The 18928-nt window shown below is 41.0% G+C and overlaps 1 protein-coding gene across 3 annotated transcripts in view; it reads left to right on the top strand.

Annotated features, from left to right (window-relative positions):
* The window catches only part of b3gnt2b (UDP-GlcNAc:betaGal beta-1,3-N-acetylglucosaminyltransferase 2b), a 33828-nt gene extending 20347 nt beyond the window's left edge, over positions 1 to 13481 (top strand). The window contains exons 2-4 of one of the 3 annotated variants that reach the window (XM_031316014.2): positions 4547 to 4629; positions 4898 to 5001; positions 10848 to 13481. In XM_031316014.2, the coding sequence (XP_031171874.1) occupies positions 4907 to 5001; positions 10848 to 12060 (1308 nt within the window). In that variant the 5' untranslated portion in view covers positions 4547 to 4629; positions 4898 to 4906 and the 3' untranslated portion in view covers positions 12061 to 13481. Of the gene's footprint in view, positions 1 to 4471; positions 4630 to 4897; positions 5002 to 10847 lie in introns of all 3 variants that reach the window. The other 2 variants (XM_031316013.2, XM_031316015.2) reach the window with 2 other exon arrangements.
* Positions 13482 to 18928: the final 5447 nt, after the last annotated feature.

The raw sequence follows: 18928 nt of genomic DNA, 5'->3' as shown, positions 1-18928 counted from the left end.
TGTTTCCCCATATGTAAATTTAAATGTGAAAAAATATCACAAATTGTCATTTCAGACATATTTGTGTGTACGAAACTCTTACCTGCATGTAGCAATCCCTCCAGGAATTCGGGATGTCGCGATCGCAACAATTCACGCAAATTAAAACCAATCACCGTGAATTCAGTGCGACTCGCAATTTTGACCAATCACCCCAACTTTACCGCAAATTTGACCAATAACCGGAGTTCCCCGCGACTTAAACCAATCGCAGCAGTCCCGCGTGCCAGGCTTTGCGTTTTATGTGAAGCTGAGAGCCACTGACCAAGCGGGAGTGAGAAGGGGTTGGCATAACACACGTACGTCGCCAAATTAATTTCCTTGTTTCTGATATGAAGACGAGACTGGTGTGACTCGAACATCTCACATTTACCAACAAAATATACAGCGAGTGGCCGGTTAGCTCAGTTGGAAGAGTAGGCACACATATATTGAGGTTAATTCCTTGACGCAGAAGGTCCAGGGTTCGAGTCCGACCTGTTTCCTGCATGTCTTCCCCGTCTCTCCCCTTTCATGTCTGAGTTGTCCAATCATTCAGGCTGCTGCTCAGTTCCCCCCGCGACTGACGCGCATGTACACAAGCTGTGGATGGAGATGAGACGTACACGATGACCTAAATTGAGGACAGCTACACTCGTTATTAAGTGCAATGATAAGTTAAAGTCCATTAAGTACTTTATCAAACCGTATGAATGTATGTCCCAGGCCAGGATAGGAAATGAACTAACAATGTAAAGATCAACAAGCCACTGAAAGAAATGTTCAAATTTGATTCATTCAATAAATTGTTATTTTTTGTCTTAAATCCACCAGCCATTTTCATGTAATACCAACATTTGCAGCATCCTGAGCATTTTTGGCAAGGTTACTAGGAAAACTCAGCCCAGAGTAGTTTTATTCTCCCCCGAAACAAGTTTCCTTTTTATTTTTTTTTGCTATTTTCACTGTCTCTCGCAACTTAATTGCAACAAAAATACAAAAGACATCGCAACTTATCGCAATTTTTTTACAAAAGCTGTCGCAAATTCAGGCATTTTGGGCCGCAACAGTCTCAAAAAAAAAAGCCGCCAAATCCTGGATGGACTAATATAGATATAATCTAGATAGATCTGGAAACCCGATGCAAGGTCTTAAGAGGACCTCGTACTTGTAGTCATAAAATTACTCCGATACTACCACACCCAATACCACCTCATAGCAATGTGACAATAACTTCTCCGTCAAGCAGGTATTGGCGATGGAAGAGGAGCAATACCAGCCGTTTGGAGATTTTTGGCTGTAAAAAAATAACTAGGCTCTTGCCCAATGTATGATTGCACATGGCGACCAGCCATTGTCACCCCCAATTACCACCGGTTGCGGAACGTCTGCGGATCCACTCCGGAACAGCAGCGGAATCATTAGGTTTCCATTAAAGTCAATGTGTGTATCACTGACTGCAGAACGGCTGCAGAACGGCTGCGTTCCGACTCCGGCACAGCTCCAGAGAGCTCCGCAGCCCTCTGGAGCAGATGGCCGAGCTTCTATTTTTGCCGGATGCCGGAGCGCTCAGCAGCAGTTCAAAATAAAATACACCATGCTCACAGCGGATCATATTTCCCTGCACTACACCTTGAAAACACAGCACAGAGTTGTTTCCCCTCTACTCCTCTGGATGGAAACAATCTGTTGTTGGTTTTGTGGTTCTATTCTACGTGAATTCGCGAGATCTTGTGGGACCTCGTGACTACAGCTGTCAGTCATGGCCGCAGCCGTACCGCAACAAATCCGGACCTGGTGGGTATTGACGGACGGTGGAGCATGGAGGCGACACACAGCAGAGCCGGCCCACAGACGTCCTGCATTCGGTGGAAATCCCCAGTCAGTCGTTAATAATACTGCGTTTCACCGTCTTGTCAGTGTACTGGAGCCAAGAGATTTCCAGCCGTCACCACATCACAGAAACCGTGTTTCCAAAGCTGCTTTGTGAAAAAGCACATCAGTAGCCAGTTGCCCGTAAACTTCACCACTGATATTTGGAGTAGCGCTGTTAACCCAATATCTCATCAGTTTGATGGGCATAAACATGAAGAAAGCGATATTTTAATCTGCTCTGTCTGCATGCAGTTTCTACACAGCGCTGTTTTAACAACCACAGTGCTACTCTGTAAATAGCGATTTTTCTTTTTTTTTTTTTTTTTTTTTTTCCCGCAAACTGGCTGATACGAAAGCTCTCGCTATGTAGTCTAACTGTTTTAACTGTTATAGTTTGCCACAAGTCTTTACATTTGGGCAAAATCTTGTGAACTTAGCTGCTGGTGTAAACAAACCATCCTCTCCGTTGGATCGGTAAATCCACACAGGTACTTAATATGCACATGAATGACGTCATAGGTACTTAATATGCACGTGAATGACGTCATAGGTACTTAATATGCACGTGAATGACGTCAATGGACTTTGCGTTCTTCATTCTTTCTAAATCATTCATTCTTCCCTCTTATCCCTTGCTGCTGCAACAGTGTGAATTTCCCCATTGTGGTATTAATAACAAGGTGTCCGCGGGGTTTTAAAAAGTATTTAAAGGTAGTAAATCAAATTAGTAAAAATGAAGGCCATTAAAAGGTATTAATCGCCATTTTACGAGGTATTAATTTTTTGAATAATTTTTTTGCAAACTATGAGTTGTCCATTTGTTTTATTATGTCTATTAAGTTGATCTTGTAAAGTTTGTGTGATATTATATCCATCACCGCATGCAAATTTAAGAATCCCACGTCAAGACCCGCCCTACGAAGCAGCTCGAGTGGTTAAGGTTAGGATAGCCAATTGGTCAGGGGATAGCATCTGTACCAATGGAGTTATGTTGTGTTAATCCAGCCAGTGCACATACCTCTGTTTATTTCCTGTTTTCCGGTCAAGTCCACACTAGTCAATTGTCGAACTCATACAATCCAGTATTGCAGTCAAATTTGCTGTGTTCCCTCAGAAGGAATCGCTGCACATGGGTAGGCACTCGTAATGACATTTCGAGCATGTTTAGAGGCTAAAAACATGTTTAAAACTTTCCCTTTTTAAGTTTGTTGGGTGCTAACCCTAGCAGGGGGATAACACTGTGTAGGCAGCACCCATTGCTTTAGTTTTTCTTGCTACTGACAGCACTCCAAATTTACAAACAACAGATGTTGAAATCGACCGAAATTCTCCTTTAAATAGACGTGGTAAAATAACACCAAATATCCATTCCAGCATTTCCCATATTCACTCTCAGCAGTGCAGCGAGTCCATGAACCAAACTGTCTGTGGTGAGTTCACATGTCTGTAAGAAAAGCAGGACAGCTGCGTACTACTCTATGGTAAAGTCAGTTGAAGTCAGGTGAAGACGGTAACGTGCTGTAGATCCGGTGTAATAAAAGAATATTCTCTGGTCCAGCTCAGCTAAAAACACCGGATCTGCGGCACGTTACCGAGCCTGTGTGTAACCAACATGATCTTCAACTGACTTTACCAGAGAGTACGCAGCTGTCCTGCTTTTCTTAGAGACGTGAACTCACCACAGACAGTTTGCCTTGTTAATGGGCGCTGCTGAGAGTGAATATGGGAAACACTGGAATGGATATTTGGCGTTATTTTACGTTTATTTAACCACAGCAATTCGTGACCATCGTTTTTTGGTGGAAAAAATCAATTTTGGAATATTGGATTGTATGAGTTCAACAGTCCACTTGTGTGGACTTCACCGGAACTAAATAGAGGTATGTACACTGGCTGAACTTTTATGCATTTCTTTCACATCTACTGCAGTCATATTCACTGTGTTCACTCGGAAGGAATCAGTTCACATGGCAAGGCACTTGTAATGACCTCTCAAACATGTTAAGAGGCTAAAAGCATGTTTAAAACCTTTCCCGTTTCAGCCGCCTGGGTGTGAAAGCTAGCAGTAACATAACTCGGTGTGGGCAACACCGATTATTTTAGTTTTTCTAGCTACTGATGGCACTCCCGGACCACAAACAACAGAGCTACGTGTTGAAATTAACCGGAATTTTCCTTTAGGTACTCTGTATCGGCAAGTACTTGATCTTTAAATAAAGTAGTATCTGTGCATCCCTAGCTATTAGCACACTTCCAAGTTATATCGACGTTGTTCTGAACATGCTTCACAGAAAATGGCACAGGTCGAACGTTAGTCCCCTCAGCATCCCTGATGGATGTGCATGCAGCAGCGTGAGCCTACAAGAGTAAGAGAGAGAGAGAGAATAAATGACTCTAAGCCCGAGGGGGGGGGAAATGACATGGGTGGGCACAAATGTCTGTAAACTGATGAAAATCTCTGAAAACAACTATTAGAGCAGCCTCTGCTATATGTGGTGGGAAGAACATATGTGACTGTGGGTCTTCAAGTAAATGCAGCAATTCCTGTTGACACACAGGTTGTTTCATCTGTTTTCAGCTCCCCTCCCTCTCACCTTCCTGACCCCTCCCCCTCCCCCTCCCCCTCACCCCCCCATTGGCTGTGGTTTCCCAGAGGGCGGAGCTAAGTATGGGGTAAGAGAGCTGAGAGGAGACACCAAGACGACATAAGCTGAGGAGGCCCTCTAACCTGCAAAGGTAAGATGTCTACTCACACCTTCAGAAACACAGGCAGCATATGATTAGGTGACACATTCATTTTATCAAAGAGTGAGTTAAAGTGACACATGCATAGAAGTCATATTACATTTAGAAATACCTTTCAGTCTGCAAAATTGTTGACCATAAAAGTGTTTCAACTTATCAGTAAGTCTTGGCATTCAATTTGTGTGAAGATGATTACATTTGGAACACCGTGTTCAAGAAAATGTCCAAATTTCATTTAATTTCATCTTGTACCAACCAGGGATGATCGATGACCGTATCGGTAAATTCACCCGTGTGGCAACACGTAAACAAACAACGAACGGTAAAGCATGTGGGCACCGACTGGACTTCATGGTGCATCAGGTGCAAATAAAACATATTTTCAAAGTCATTGTTATATCTGTAATGCTGTTAATACACATTATAGTACTCATATATGTACTCTGTATTGGCAAGTACCCAAATGTAAATACTTGAACTTGGTCTGAAAAAAAGTGGTATCGGTGCATCCCTAGTACCAACCTGGCTCCATACAGAGGTATTTAAATTTGTCCAATCAAAACCCTGAAACTCATTTAGATTAATGCTTAAACTCAGGGACACACACACACACACACACACACACAAAAACGCACACACAGAAACCTGTCCCTTTTTAACCTGCCACGGCCATTGTTTTCTGCTGTCTCGAACCCATCCCCCACACAGGTAAGATGCCTTGCTCCCCTGAACCTTTTATCATGTAGAAACCACAATGGTAAACACAGCCTGGCATTGTCCAGTAAATTACTACCAGATGTAATCAGTGTGCCACATACCTGCTGTCTGTGCTGATCAATGAAACTAAAAACGGCATCAAAGTCCATCTGGCTCGCTGTTGTTCTTACCTGCAGGATCTAACCTGTAATATGTAAAATGTTAACCTAAAAATATAATTTCCAGATTATTTTAACACCAGTTCATTGGTTGTAGAAAAATAGGACCATCACAGTAGAATTTGATATTTGGTTTGTTGCACTCTGCTTTTTTCCCTGGGTACCATTTGCTGCAAAGTGTTTAGTACTGACTCATGGTGCAAAATCTCAACCAAACAAGAAGAAGATTCAACACATTGTACACATGCTTTTCTAGTCCTCCAGATGCATCCATCTACGTGGTCAACTGTAGCTGAAGTTGCAGTCTGGGAATAATCGGGATAACCACATGCAAAAAAGAAAAACAGATTGACTCTATTACATCGATTTTTGTCCTGTAGATTTAGACCATGAAGCTTTTTAAGTTAAGTTCACTCCAGTTGGAACTTAATGTATTTCATAGGCAGGAATATCCTGTATACAAATCACACATGGCCTGCACGAGGAGGCTGCTCAATTTATAATTGGATTAAATTTAAATTAAACTAATCCACCTTTAATACAGGATGTTCATTATTGATTGAATTATTTACAGGATATGTGATTATTATGATTAACATTTGAATCCTGCAACTCGTGATGGGGTGTATAGTTCTTTACCAAGCTTGTTATTTCATTACTGAACTGAGTGAGTTGTGTGGATTTGAAGTGAAAGACGCTATAGACTGTAAAAAGGAGACAGGGGATATAGTATGGTTAAAAATCTATATAGATGGCAAGGTAAGGTTTGATCTCTGCAAAATCCACTGTACAGCACATAAAAGCAAGTTCAGCTAACATAGCATTTTCTTATTACCATAATCCAAATAACATCATAGTCACTATAGGCAAAGCCGAATTAAGATATGTGGAATATTCCTCATTTAGTAAAAGGCATTTAAAACATGGACACTCTTATGTATTTTAGGTAGCCTGGCCTGTATTTGACTGCAAATAGCAATAGCAGTACTGATGGTTCCACACACTAATGCTAAACTCACTTACAGATAAGGCAACTAAAGGTTGCTCTGCTTTGCCTCCTCACTGCTCTCTGGTCCTTTTTTATTTTCCTATATCCGATTCCCCTTCCTCATACATTATCATTATCATGCATTACCACATACATATGAAACAATTCGTCTCCATACATTAAAAAGTCAATCCAGCAAAAGATGTTCCCCTGAGCAGGCTTTCTCCCTCTTCCACTGTTATGTCATTTACGAGCGCTCTGTGCAACTATTAAGTACAAACATGCTGTGCTTCCTGTTGGAATGCTTTTTGACTCGTATGTCTTTTCTTGGCGAAACGGTGCTTGTGTGCATCTAAATATGTGCTTATGTATGTCTGTATAAAGAACACCTTAATGCAACATTAGTTTTTTTTTTTTTTTGCAAACATTGCAACAAGACAACCACATGTGTAAACCACAGCAGCAACAAAATGGAAAGAAGTTTGCATTTGAATATTGGAGGGAAATCACTTTAACACTTTTTATTTTTATTGAATGTAATGAGGGCTCCCTCAAATGTAAATCTGCTCTTTGCTTTGGCATTAAAACTGGAATGTGAGTGGAATAGTTTCCATGTAAACCATTTCATCGAAGGCCAGATTTTAGATTATTACAGCCGTTGTCCACTGATGGGAGCATCAGCTAACACACCCTTGTTGCAACATTACGGCTGAAACAAATGCCTTCTAAATAGCCACAGATGTTCCATCAGGGTGATGCAGGTAGGTGTATGTTTAGCCTTGCGCTACTGATGGTTAATTAGACGTACAGAAGCTGTGGTCTTGTCAACATGTTGTTCTTTCTTTAGAATTTCCCCCCCTCCCCCTTCCCTCCACCCACCCATTTCCCCAGAAGTCTCCTTGTTTGTATGGGGATGCAGAGGACAGGAAAGCATAATCATCCATGAGAAAAACGAGAAAGAAGGGGGCCCAAAAGAAAAGGCTATGTCTGTGCTTGTCCTTGTTGGTAATATAACACTGATATACCTTCAGGATTATGTTTCATCAAACTGTGTAAATGTGACTGGCCTTTCTCTCGGTTTTCACGTAAATGTGAGCAAAATTCAAGGGAAAGGAACGAGAATAAAGGGGAGGGTAGGAGAAGGCAGGTAGAGGAGGTGAGGATAAAAGGGGGTAAACAAGGAAAGGGAGGAAAGAAGGCAAACGGGCGCAGCAGTGCAGAGTTGTTGCTAGGAGGCCGAGAGAGCAACACGATGGAGAGGGAGTAAGGATACATGCAGTGGTGCAGAGGACGATAAGCCCACTGAAGCACGAGTCAGGTATCCATTTTAACTTAAAGTTAAAGGTAAAGTTTGTACACCTGTATAAGTTGCCACTTTAGTGTTCTTCATATTTCTAACGGGGATCAGAGAGCTAAAATTTAAATACATTTTCTTTTTTGTGTACCTCTTTTATACTATCTACAATATAGCTCTGTCAGGCTGTGTTGCATTTCTCTTTCCTTATGTCTGTATGTCTTTCTTTGCATCATGATGATAATAATCCATCCATCCTAACCTGCAAAGCTAATGACATTCCTATCCGTCTCAGCTGTTGTTTGGTGCTAATATGCAAATGTTTGCATGCTAATACGCTCAGTGATGATGGTGAACATCAGCATGTTAACATTGTCATTTTAAGCATGTTGGAATGCTGATGTTAGCATTTAGCTCAAAATTTCGCTCTGCCTAAGTGCAGCCTAACAGAGCTTCTAGCATGTACTGCCCCCAAATGACTGTAATATCTCCCAGATGCTGAGACTTTTGGCTGTCAGACTCACCCTCTGGCCTGTTGGCCCAAAAGCTGCACGCTTTTTCCTATTTATCGGTTTGTTTTTTTATATCATCCAGTCATCAGTTTGTTTTATTGGTTTCAAAGTGTTTACAGCCTCAGAATTAAAATTGGAAAGTTCAAGTAAGGCGTCCTGGTGGCCCAGGGTTTAAGCCGTTGGCCATGCAGTCGTCAGTTTGGCTGGGGATCATGTTGCATGTCATCTCTCCTCTTTCCCCTCGTTTCCTGTCACTACTGCCAGCTATTAAAATAAAGACAAAAAAAAAATGTCATTTTAATAATAGTGGATTGTTTTTGTCATTCAGTGTTTTCTGATAATCTGGCATAGAAAAGTTACTAGCACAAGAATCTCAAAGGCATAGTTCATCAATAACTTAATAAAAACCCTGCAGTGGCTCGAGCAGATGTACAGTCGATGTGGCTGACTCGCTGGCAAGAAGGAAGGGGAAAAAAAAAGTGAGGCAGGATACAGTCGTTTTCAGTAGAAAAGCGAAAGAAAGGAGGACATGGCAAAGAGAATGTATCAGCTAGGATGTGTGAGCCTGCCAAAGCAGAAACCTGAGGCACACTCTAACCTCCTGAAAGGCTGTATTGTCCGTTAGAACTGTTCGAACCCTCTACTCACATGTCCTCATTTATTTTCTTTTTTTTTGGTTCAATTGACACTGGCCAAGAAGGACAAAACCAAGGTGAAGAAACTTACGCAAATATTTTGCTTTATTGAAACTGTCCTCTGTCGTTATATTGCTTAAATTAAGTAAGCAACATGTCATCATCACTCAACAAAAGACGCAAAGCAGTATGCTCGGGTTGTAGTGCAAAAATGGATCATGTTTTACACACACACACACACACACACACACACACACACACACTCAGGGTTCTATATTAACACTTGCCAAATGTAGAGTACATTTCCGTTTGGCGAGGAGTAAGTTTCAGAGGGCTGTTTTCCACATGGAGAGTAAATGTTTGTACCAAAATAGTTCTGTTTTTCAGTCTTCATTTTGGTGAAGCTGCAGCTACTTTCTTCTGTTCCTCTGCACGTTGGAGCTTCGCGGGGACGGGCAGACACGCACACACAAACATACACTGACATACTACACCGGAACGCCAGCCACCACGTCACTTCTGTTTACTGATAGCTAGCATTAACCTTTTTTTTTAAGTATGTGGTGATTTTTGGCGTCAGATAAACCAGCAGGACTTGCAACCCCAACCAGAAAGTTTTTATGTGATGCATGTTACAAAAAACCCTGCAATTTTATATTTTGGCCGGTTTAAAAAAAAAAAAAAAAAAAAGAAGCTTAGACAGTGGATTTTTTTCATCTACCTGCCAACTTGGCCGGTGAGTCAAAAAGTTACACACACTGCTTGGTAACCTGAAGGACATCTGTTGATTGTTGATTTGCAGAATTTGCAGAATGATTCTCTGTTTCAATGTTGTACAGCGGGTAATAAACATCACAGCTTGCCAGACTAATGGAAAAGGATTTGTGATTTGACTTGTGGTTAATCGGTTTAAGCTCTGTTGTGTATATGAGAGAGAGACACTAACTCTTGTTAGAAGTGGAAATGTGATTTGGATTTCAAGATATTCTTAGATAGATGGATCTCTTCTGAAGTTTCCTCCAGCCATTTGTAATAGATAAAATGTTTGTGCATATTCATGTGACTTAGTATCACAGTGGTCTTGTGGTTGAAAAATCTTCCCACCAGTTCCTTCTTAACAAAGAGAAGTGGCAAAACTACAAACTTCACCATTGTGCCAGCCCTAACTAGCCATAAAAACTGTGACGACTATCTGCTTTTCCCAGAAATGGAAAGCACATGATCATTACCCTGAAAAATCAATTGATTTTTCCATCATAAATTCCTGTCAAGACTGACCAAGCTCTTAAAAGCTTAGTTGCATGAACTATCTATTACAAACATATTTTTCAACAGTAGTTGCCCATTTACAGACCTATTTGGTTAGTTACAGTGAGATTAAAGTGACTATTTGTTAATGCTACATGCAGTTTACACATAAGCCACACTGAAATCAATGTATAGCAAAGATATTTATTTATGCTCCCTTTTTAAATTGTAAATCTCTGGAGTGACAGGTTACTTAAATGTTTGATGGCTCTACAGAAAGTTGTATGCCTCCTTGTAAAATGGTCATCCTCCACTAGTTATGAATCTAAAGCAACATACATATCTAAAGGATGTATTCTGTGGCTTGCTTGTTCAACCGCTGCTTTCCCTGAATTTGCATTTGAGCTGTCGATCTGCTTTTTTTGTTGGGCTGTCACACTCTGTTGTGAAGTTGTATATTTTGTAGGTACATCAGGATTTATCCCCATCTAGCTACACAGACTTTGAATGTAATAGTCCATATTGTCTGTGACCAACTACATAGAAGTCCTCCCAGGTTGTCCTTTCTCTCATATGGTATTCAAATGCAGCTTATGAACAAAAGTATTTTCCTATCCTTGACATCTTTTATTTCTTTCTGTGTGTGTGTGTGCTCAGGTGCTGTCGGGGAAAGGACACTGTCATGGCGCTGTTGTGGAGGAGGCTGAAGCTTGTGGTGACAGTGATGATGGTCAACCTCTTCATCTTCATCATCATCGCCCGACACAACAGTCAAGACAAAAATGGTCATAAGGTCCGCATCCCCTCCAAACCGTTCTGGAACAAACTGGTTGCCAGCCCTGCTTACTGGAATCACCAGCAGCAAATTCTGGACCTTCACAACAATCCCATCCTGGGGGCAAACTACAGCGATGCAGACTTGCCTTGGGCTAACGACACCAGCTTGACCTCTGACCCCTGCCAGCCTAACTCCAGGGTTACCACTCAGGTGAAAGACTACAACTCCCTACCGGCACGCTTCAAGGACTTCCTGATTTACATGCACTGCCGCTCCTACCCGATCATGGTGGACCAGCCTGATGTCTGTAGGGAGCCGCCGTTCCTGCTCCTGGCTGTCAAGTCCCTGGCACCGCACTTTGACCGCCGCCAGGCCATCCGTCAGTCCTGGGGAAAGGCTGGTGTTATAGCCAATCAGACGGTGGTTACTATCTTCCTTCTCGGCAACGCCACAGCTGGGGACCACCACCCGGATCTGTCCGAGATGCTGCACTATGAGAGCGTCCGTCATAAAGACATCATCCAGTGGGATTTCAGGGATTCGTTCTTCAACCTGACTGTCAAAGAAGTTCTCTTCCTGGAGTGGATTCAGACTCGTTGCACCAGTGCTCAGTTCATCTTCAAAGGCGACGACGATGTTTTTGTCAATACCTACCGCATCCTGGACTTCCTCAAGGGCCTCTCGGAGCCCAAAGCCAGGGACCTGTTTGTGGGTGACCTGATAACCAACGCAGGGCCCCACCGAGACAAGAAGGTCAAATACTTCATCCCAGAGAGCATGTACATCGGGACGTACCCTCCATATGCAGGAGGTGGTGGGTACCTTTACTCTGGTGTCGTCGCTGCTCGTCTGCACAATGTGTCACAACATGTAGCGCTCTACCCGATAGATGATGTCTACACGGGTATGTGCCTTCGGAAGCTAGGGCTGGCCCCCGAGAAGCATAAAGGCTTCAGGACCTTTAACATAGAGGTGAAGTACAGGTCAAACCCCTGCGCCTACAAGAGTTTAATGCTCGTTCACCCGAGGACCCCACAGGAGATGATACAGATCTGGGCCTGGCTCAGCAGTCCTAACCTGAACTGCCAGTGATGGCTCCGCAGCAGGCAGTTGTGACTGAAACGGCCCTAGAAAAGAAGACATTTTTCAGGTTGTTCCCAAGAGGTCAAAGCGACAAATATTTAATTGTGAACAGGGTCATGACTTAAGAGTTGGCAGCTTTAAGTTAAGATATTATTATAATGGTCAGTTGAAGAAGTTGATGCATTGTACCTCTAAAAATGAGGGTGTGTTGTTAACTATTTTTCAAAATGGCCACCATAGTATTTTGACTTGATGTCAGACTTCCGTAGACAAGCTATCCCTGCTTTACTGTCGATGGAGCTCCACCCAAAGTGACCATGTCTTTCTCTGCGTGCACATATTTATATCAAAACTATTTATATGGCCTTATTAATGCTTTAACACTGTTTCAGCTCCGTGTTGGAGCGTCTCAATGCTGTATTATATAAATAAGGAGACTAAGAACTGTCTACCTGGAACTCTGTGTTTGGTCAAGGGAAGAGATACTGTCTTTATTGGCAGTGGTGAAAAGAACAATCGTTTTCAGCAACTTTCAAAAGTAAATAAACAAGTGAAGTTCTTAAACTTCACGCCATGTTGCTGCTAGCTTTAAAAGAGTTTCCCGGTAAACACTTTCTAGTAATTGTTGCTGGAGGCTTAGTTCGTGCTGCTATTCCCATCCACACTCCCTAAGGTATTTACTTGTAAATAGCTCAATTTAAACTAAACCAGTTTTTCCTCATAGAAAAACTCATACTGTCAGAACTTCACAAACCATTTATTCATTTTTTAAAAGTAGTTTTGATTTATGTTAAATTCATCATTGTTACTCTTCATTTTATTGACAATAGTTCCTTTGTGTTTACCTTGTAGATAAATCATGTTACGACAAAACTCTCTCAAATTGTCCGTAGAGCTTCAAAATGGGGTGTTTGGTGGAGTGAATACACACTTTGCTTTCAGGAAACAGGAATGTGAGTCCAGCTCTGTACAGCTCAGCAGGTCTGGGCTTGTTTCGACATGGATGGAGAAATCAAAATGCTGTCAAATTCTGCTTCAGGTTCACACTTTACACGAAAGGATAAAGCGCTTATATGAACCCTAAGTGCATTTTCAGATGTTATTTCAAGCTGCCAGCGTAGAGCTTCTGTCTGAAATACTCGCTGTAACTTGCCTCATGAGTGTCTGCAGCTGTTGTGCGGAAATGTTGAATGCTGTTAAATGTTGTTTTACTGTGATGTCAGTGAATCAAAAGTGCTTTAAAACAGGTTGATTATGGTGGAAAATCACGTGTAAGCTAACTAAGATTTTGTTACTTGACAAATTGTCTCTGCAATGTTCACTGATCATTTTGAAGGCTTCATTTCAAAATGTTACATATCTGTTTATGGAGGAAATTATTTCTTTTGTCTTTGTTTTACCTTCTTTTCAGGACTTTGTTGGTGGTGATTTAAAATGGTGTATAACTAATTTTGCAATGAAAGTCTTCATATTATTTGAAAGTTACTGCTCAGCGCTCTACTGTATGACTTTAGTTTTCATGAGAGAAGTGCTGCACATATTTACTTTTCAGCTGTATGTGAGACAGTCAGAGATTTCAGATGCACCTTTTGTAATATTACATGTCTCAGTGAAGCAGATGCTCTCTTGTTTCTCTCAAACTCCGTTTAGAAAGGGTAGGAGAAGTGTGTAACATGAATGTATATATTTTTTTAAGGTTTGGGTGCAATCCACTTTGAAGTGGATTTTCTTCCATATTTAGTATTTATACTCAGAATGTCACTGACCCGATCCAGGAATTCAACACTGATAAGTTTCAGTCTGACCCTTAACCTGGTTGTTCCACTTTTGATCTGAGAGAAGGGCAACAGTCCTACACCTCTGTTAGAGCTCCCCCTGCTGGTCAGGATGGTGATCTGTTAAGACTCAGAGCTTTATACGTTTATCGGTGTTTTAAGCCCCCAACGTCTCCTTCCAGGCAGCGCTGCCTAGGATTAGGCAATGGTTAGGGTTAAGGTTAGGGTTAGGTGCCTTGAAGTCAACGGTCGCAGCGCTGCCTGGAAGGAGTCGTTGGGGGCTTAAAACACCATCGGACGCTTTATACAGACACTGACAACTCCATGACTTAAAACTGTATTCCAAGACCGAATACATTATCTCAGTATTTGACTCTTCAGATGCTCCAAACCGTCACTTAAAGCAACTCATCTCTCAGTTGTTTGACTGTAATGTAACAACATGTTTTTTTTGGTTACTTTTAGCCTACATCGGTGTCAGGTAGTTGGGGTTTAACACAAGAAAAATAATAAAGTAAATACCGTCACTGAGGTTCTTAAAGGTTAATTTTGTTTGTTTTTTCTCGGATTACCGACTTACTGGACACTATTTTTTTTAATTACCATCATGCTAGAATCCATCTAACTCCATGTAGGATAAAACAAACGCTAAAAAGACTAAACGGGAGCCAAGAACCGAGTGGAGGCTTTTTCTCTATTTCTTCTATTGAAGTCCAAGCAACAGCTATTCTATTCTTGTTCTTTGGGTCACGTATCGTCATCTTCACGCGTACCAATAATATGTTACATTCTGTCCTTGCTGCACACAGTTTATTGCTACTTAAAATGTTTACATGTTTTTAAAAGTCATCACTTTTTTTTTTTTTTATATATATATATAATTGTTACGTCTGCGTGATGATTGGCTGTAGAGGTATTTTCTAGTTGTCCACACTGATGAGCAACTTTTTCTGTTTTACTGTCTGACATTTCTGTCCTCTCACCTTTTTTTACTTTTATCCATCCATACTCCTTATTTGTAATTTTGCTTCACTGTTTTTTCACATTACTTTTGACACACCAACTTGTGTTTGTACCGTGAGTGTTTCTCTGGTCTCAGTAGCCTGGATGTATCATTGTCTGAGCTTCTGTAGATGTTGTTTTCAAGGCAGAACAATAAGCTTGCGGGTGTAGAAAAACATTATTTTACCATCAATATGCAGAAAAACCTAAGTAGCTCCAGCTTCATGATGGTGATACACAGGGCAATGTATTAGTCAACTCGACAGGGAAAAATGTATAAACATAATTGCCAACCAGAGGGATAATATCCAATAACATCTAACTAGAGCAAGAAGTAGTTATGTGATTTGAATGGACAAGTGTTTGGACATTCAATCAATCAGGATTTGGATCAAATATCTGTCATTACCTTGGATGAAGCCTTGCATTTCACAAGCCATTAACTTATATGTCCATGTATTTCAGACTTCTTTTGAGATACCCATCACACTGTGTTACAGCTGCACTAGTGAGAAGTGATTACCAAATATGTGCCTGATGTTTGTATGTACTGTATGTGTAAGATAATCCTTCAACCATGTTAAGCGTGATTGCTTTTTTTAATACCTAGACTTGAGTATTTCAATAAAGTTATATTTTGCTGTTTTTGTAAATACTGTTTTATGCTTTTTTTTTTTTCTCCAATCATTACGATGGATGCAGCATTTCAATAACTGCTCAACACTTCACTCCCCTTTATCAGACTTTAATGAAACTAGATACGCACATTAAGGTCTTCGTGCAGGATGTCTCTACCAAAATGTATGATGATTGGACAAACTGTTAATGAGTTATGGCCCATTTTCTGCTAAGCCCGGCCCTTTGTTTAGTCTTTGTGAAGCTCTTGCTCAATTATGATGTAAAATGTGTATCTCAGTCCCACAATGCTGAACATCAACAACAAATAATAATAAACCCGCACAAACTCAAGGGTTCTACCCCTTTGGGGTTTGAACCCTAATTTTGTGTCTCAAGTCATACGTTTACTAGCCTGGTCCTACCAGACTCTCGTACATTTCATTTGTACGGAGAGTCTGGCCACTCTCCATTGACAAATTAGTGTTAACGTTTGGTCATGACGTCGGCTTAGCATCACTATTAGCCACTCCTTCACCACTAACGGAGCGAGCTGGAAAATCAAACTTTTCCCGAACCCTGTGGGGAGGAGGGCCACAACATCATGGCCACCAACAAAACTCAGCAAAGATTGTTCTTGCTCGGGCTTTAACTTCTGGATATTCAGCAGCGTTGCCACAACGGACCAAATGGCTTCACTCGCATCTTTCTCCGCCGCTATTACGGAACTACACCTCAAATCACTGCTGTTGTGCATAACAAATCAATCAATCTTGTATGTGGACAACAAAATTACCCTTTAGGATGAAAATACAGGCAGACCGGGTGATCTTCCATTTTATTGACTTTTCCCAACTAGACAGCATTTGCCCAGTCTCCCAAGTATGACTTCAAGTTGTGAAAGAATTGAAATTCTGCCATAGTCTGTGGTGATGAACAAGTGACATTTACATGTCAGTCTGTGTAACTACAGTGTAACATATAATTAAACTTCACAACTGTCTCGTGTTTACTGTTGAATTTAGTCTTGAATCTAACATTACTATGAATAAATGAATTGGCTAAATAACGGAATGGGCAAGATTTCTCCTTCAACCACTTCTTTCGCCTTCAATCTATTTATCTCTGGGAATTAAAAGGTTAGATCCAAGTTCAATTTGACGTGTCATGTTTGATGGTCTCCTCTTGAGTTTGGCAGAGTGTCCTCAACTCACAAGTCATCCTCCAACACCTGCTCCAAGTGAGGATCACAAACACACATAGTAGTAACATAACCTGGCAAATGTTATACATACCTGTATAACTTATATCTGTAATATAACTTGTCTCACAAGTCGTCGAAGCTCCAACACCTGCTCCAAGCTGTCTATGGCTCCAAGCGTGTGTAGTGTGTGTAGTGTCCTTAATTTCCTTCGGAATAAATAAAGTATCTTTATCTATCTAGATTCCGGCAAAAGTTTCTCTATCTAAATGTTCGCGCGTCACAAGTATGTGTAGATGCAAGGGGGTAAGCTTCGCTTCAGAGCTTGAACCTCCTATGGCGCCATTTTGATGCTACCAAACGATCACCCGACGTTAGCATTCCATTGACTGCCATTCATTTTGACGTCACTTTGACAGCGAATAACTTTACATCTGAAGCGTTTAAAGACTCTATTTGTCCATTGTTTATTTCTAAAGAAACACGACAATGTATAAAAGGCTCCATTACCTTGTAGCTCACATTATGGCTCCGTAATAGACGTTTTTGTAAAAATAGGCTGACAATTGTGAAGGCCATTAGAAGCACTTTTCCGGTGATGGCTGAGCGTTACTGCGCAGCCTCCAACTGAGAGAGACGACGTAGATGTGACGTGAGCAACGTGTCTGAAAGTTGTAAGTCTTCTGGTAGCTGTGCCAAGAGAAATCTCAATCATTCCCAATCTTACAGAGACGGAGAGCGTAGGTATATAGTTATAGTTATAGTTAACATTAGTAATTACACTTAAACAGCTAATGTGAGACGAAACTGTCTGCGCGCTTCTCCTGTACTGTACGGTAATTTCTCTACTGTGCGACAGTAAGTCCCGTGGTTATGACACAATCGTTAGCCTATTTTTACAAAAACGTCTGCTACGGAGCCATAACGTGAGATACAAGGTAATGGAGCCTTTTATACATTGTCGTGTTTCTTTAGAAATAAACAATGGACAAATAGAGCTATAAACGCTTCAGATGTAAAGTTATTCGCTGTCAAAGTGGCGCCAAAATGAATGGCAGTCAATGGAATGCTAACGGGAGGTGATGGCTTGTTAGCATCAAAATGGCGCCATAGGAGGTTCGCGTTGTGAGGAGAAGCTTACCCCCTTGGCACAATGGGATCTGTTGATCCAGTTTATATACTTTCTATGTGTAGATGTCGCTGCGTCATTGTCGCAATTGTCGCAAAGTGACGCATGCACGACTCAAATCTGCACTTGACTCACATCGGGCAGTGACAGTCTGCAGTGCAAAACCTCTGGTTGTATATTTCAATTTGATCCCAAGCAGTGAGGATTTAGATACCCTTGAAAATAGCTAATTCTGTGGTGAATGCTTTAATAAAACATGCAGATTTACTTTCACTACTGTTAATGATGTTCAGATGGTCTTCTTTTTTTCTTTAGGGAAGAAGATTTGTAACTGCTTTCTGATCCAGGTCTGAATGAGACTGAATCAGAGAGCGACAGCAGAGTCATCAGCGTTAAATCAATTGTAAAATGCAAAATTGAAATGTGTGTTTTTCTTATTACACCTTTTGAAGTCATCTAACAAGTTGTAATTTCTCCATTGTCCTGTATCTAAAAGAAAAGCTTCACACAGGTGAGAGGGTTGTTTTTAAGATGAACTTCATTTTAAAACCAACTCTACTCAAATTTAAACCTTTACATAATTTTGGACTCATTACTGATAACTGTATTGGTACAGTTCAGCTAGTCACTTTTTGCCTTGACACTAGCTGCTAGTGTCAAGGCAAATTCAAAAAGTGGATTTTCCTTCTTGGATTGTTTTATTTTGAGGGATTTTTAGAGGCTTGAAGAGGTGAAAGTATTCAGTATTTTACGTTTGTATAAGAACATGGAAACCAGTGTACTAAACTATTCCAGCACATGTAAAACTAGAAATAAATCGGATGGTTACTGCAGCCCGTATAACTAGTTAAAGATGTAATGCAGAAATTTAAAATATTCTATTTTAGAACAATTAATTGGATATGACCTGTAAATGGAGACACCCAAGCTCTCATTCCTATTGGCTCATGCAGTGAAAGTACCTCAACAGCAGAGGGCAGCAGAGTATCAACTGCCTGAGCACTGACACATACGCACCCTACATACCAATTACTTTTTAAGCAGGTTTTAAGTCTGTAAAGAGCCTAAATATACCCAAAGCAGACAGTTTGCATACTAAATACGGTTGATTTTTGTGTGTGCTGTTGATGCGCACTATTCTCCCACAATGCAATG

This window comes from Sander lucioperca, chromosome 15 (genome assembly GCF_008315115.2).
Source record: "Sander lucioperca isolate FBNREF2018 chromosome 15, SLUC_FBN_1.2, whole genome shotgun sequence".
NCBI classification, from domain to species: domain Eukaryota; kingdom Metazoa; phylum Chordata; class Actinopteri; order Perciformes; family Percidae; genus Sander; species Sander lucioperca.
Note: the sequence above shows the minus strand (reverse complement) of the source record. Positions and strands in the feature narration are given on the sequence as shown.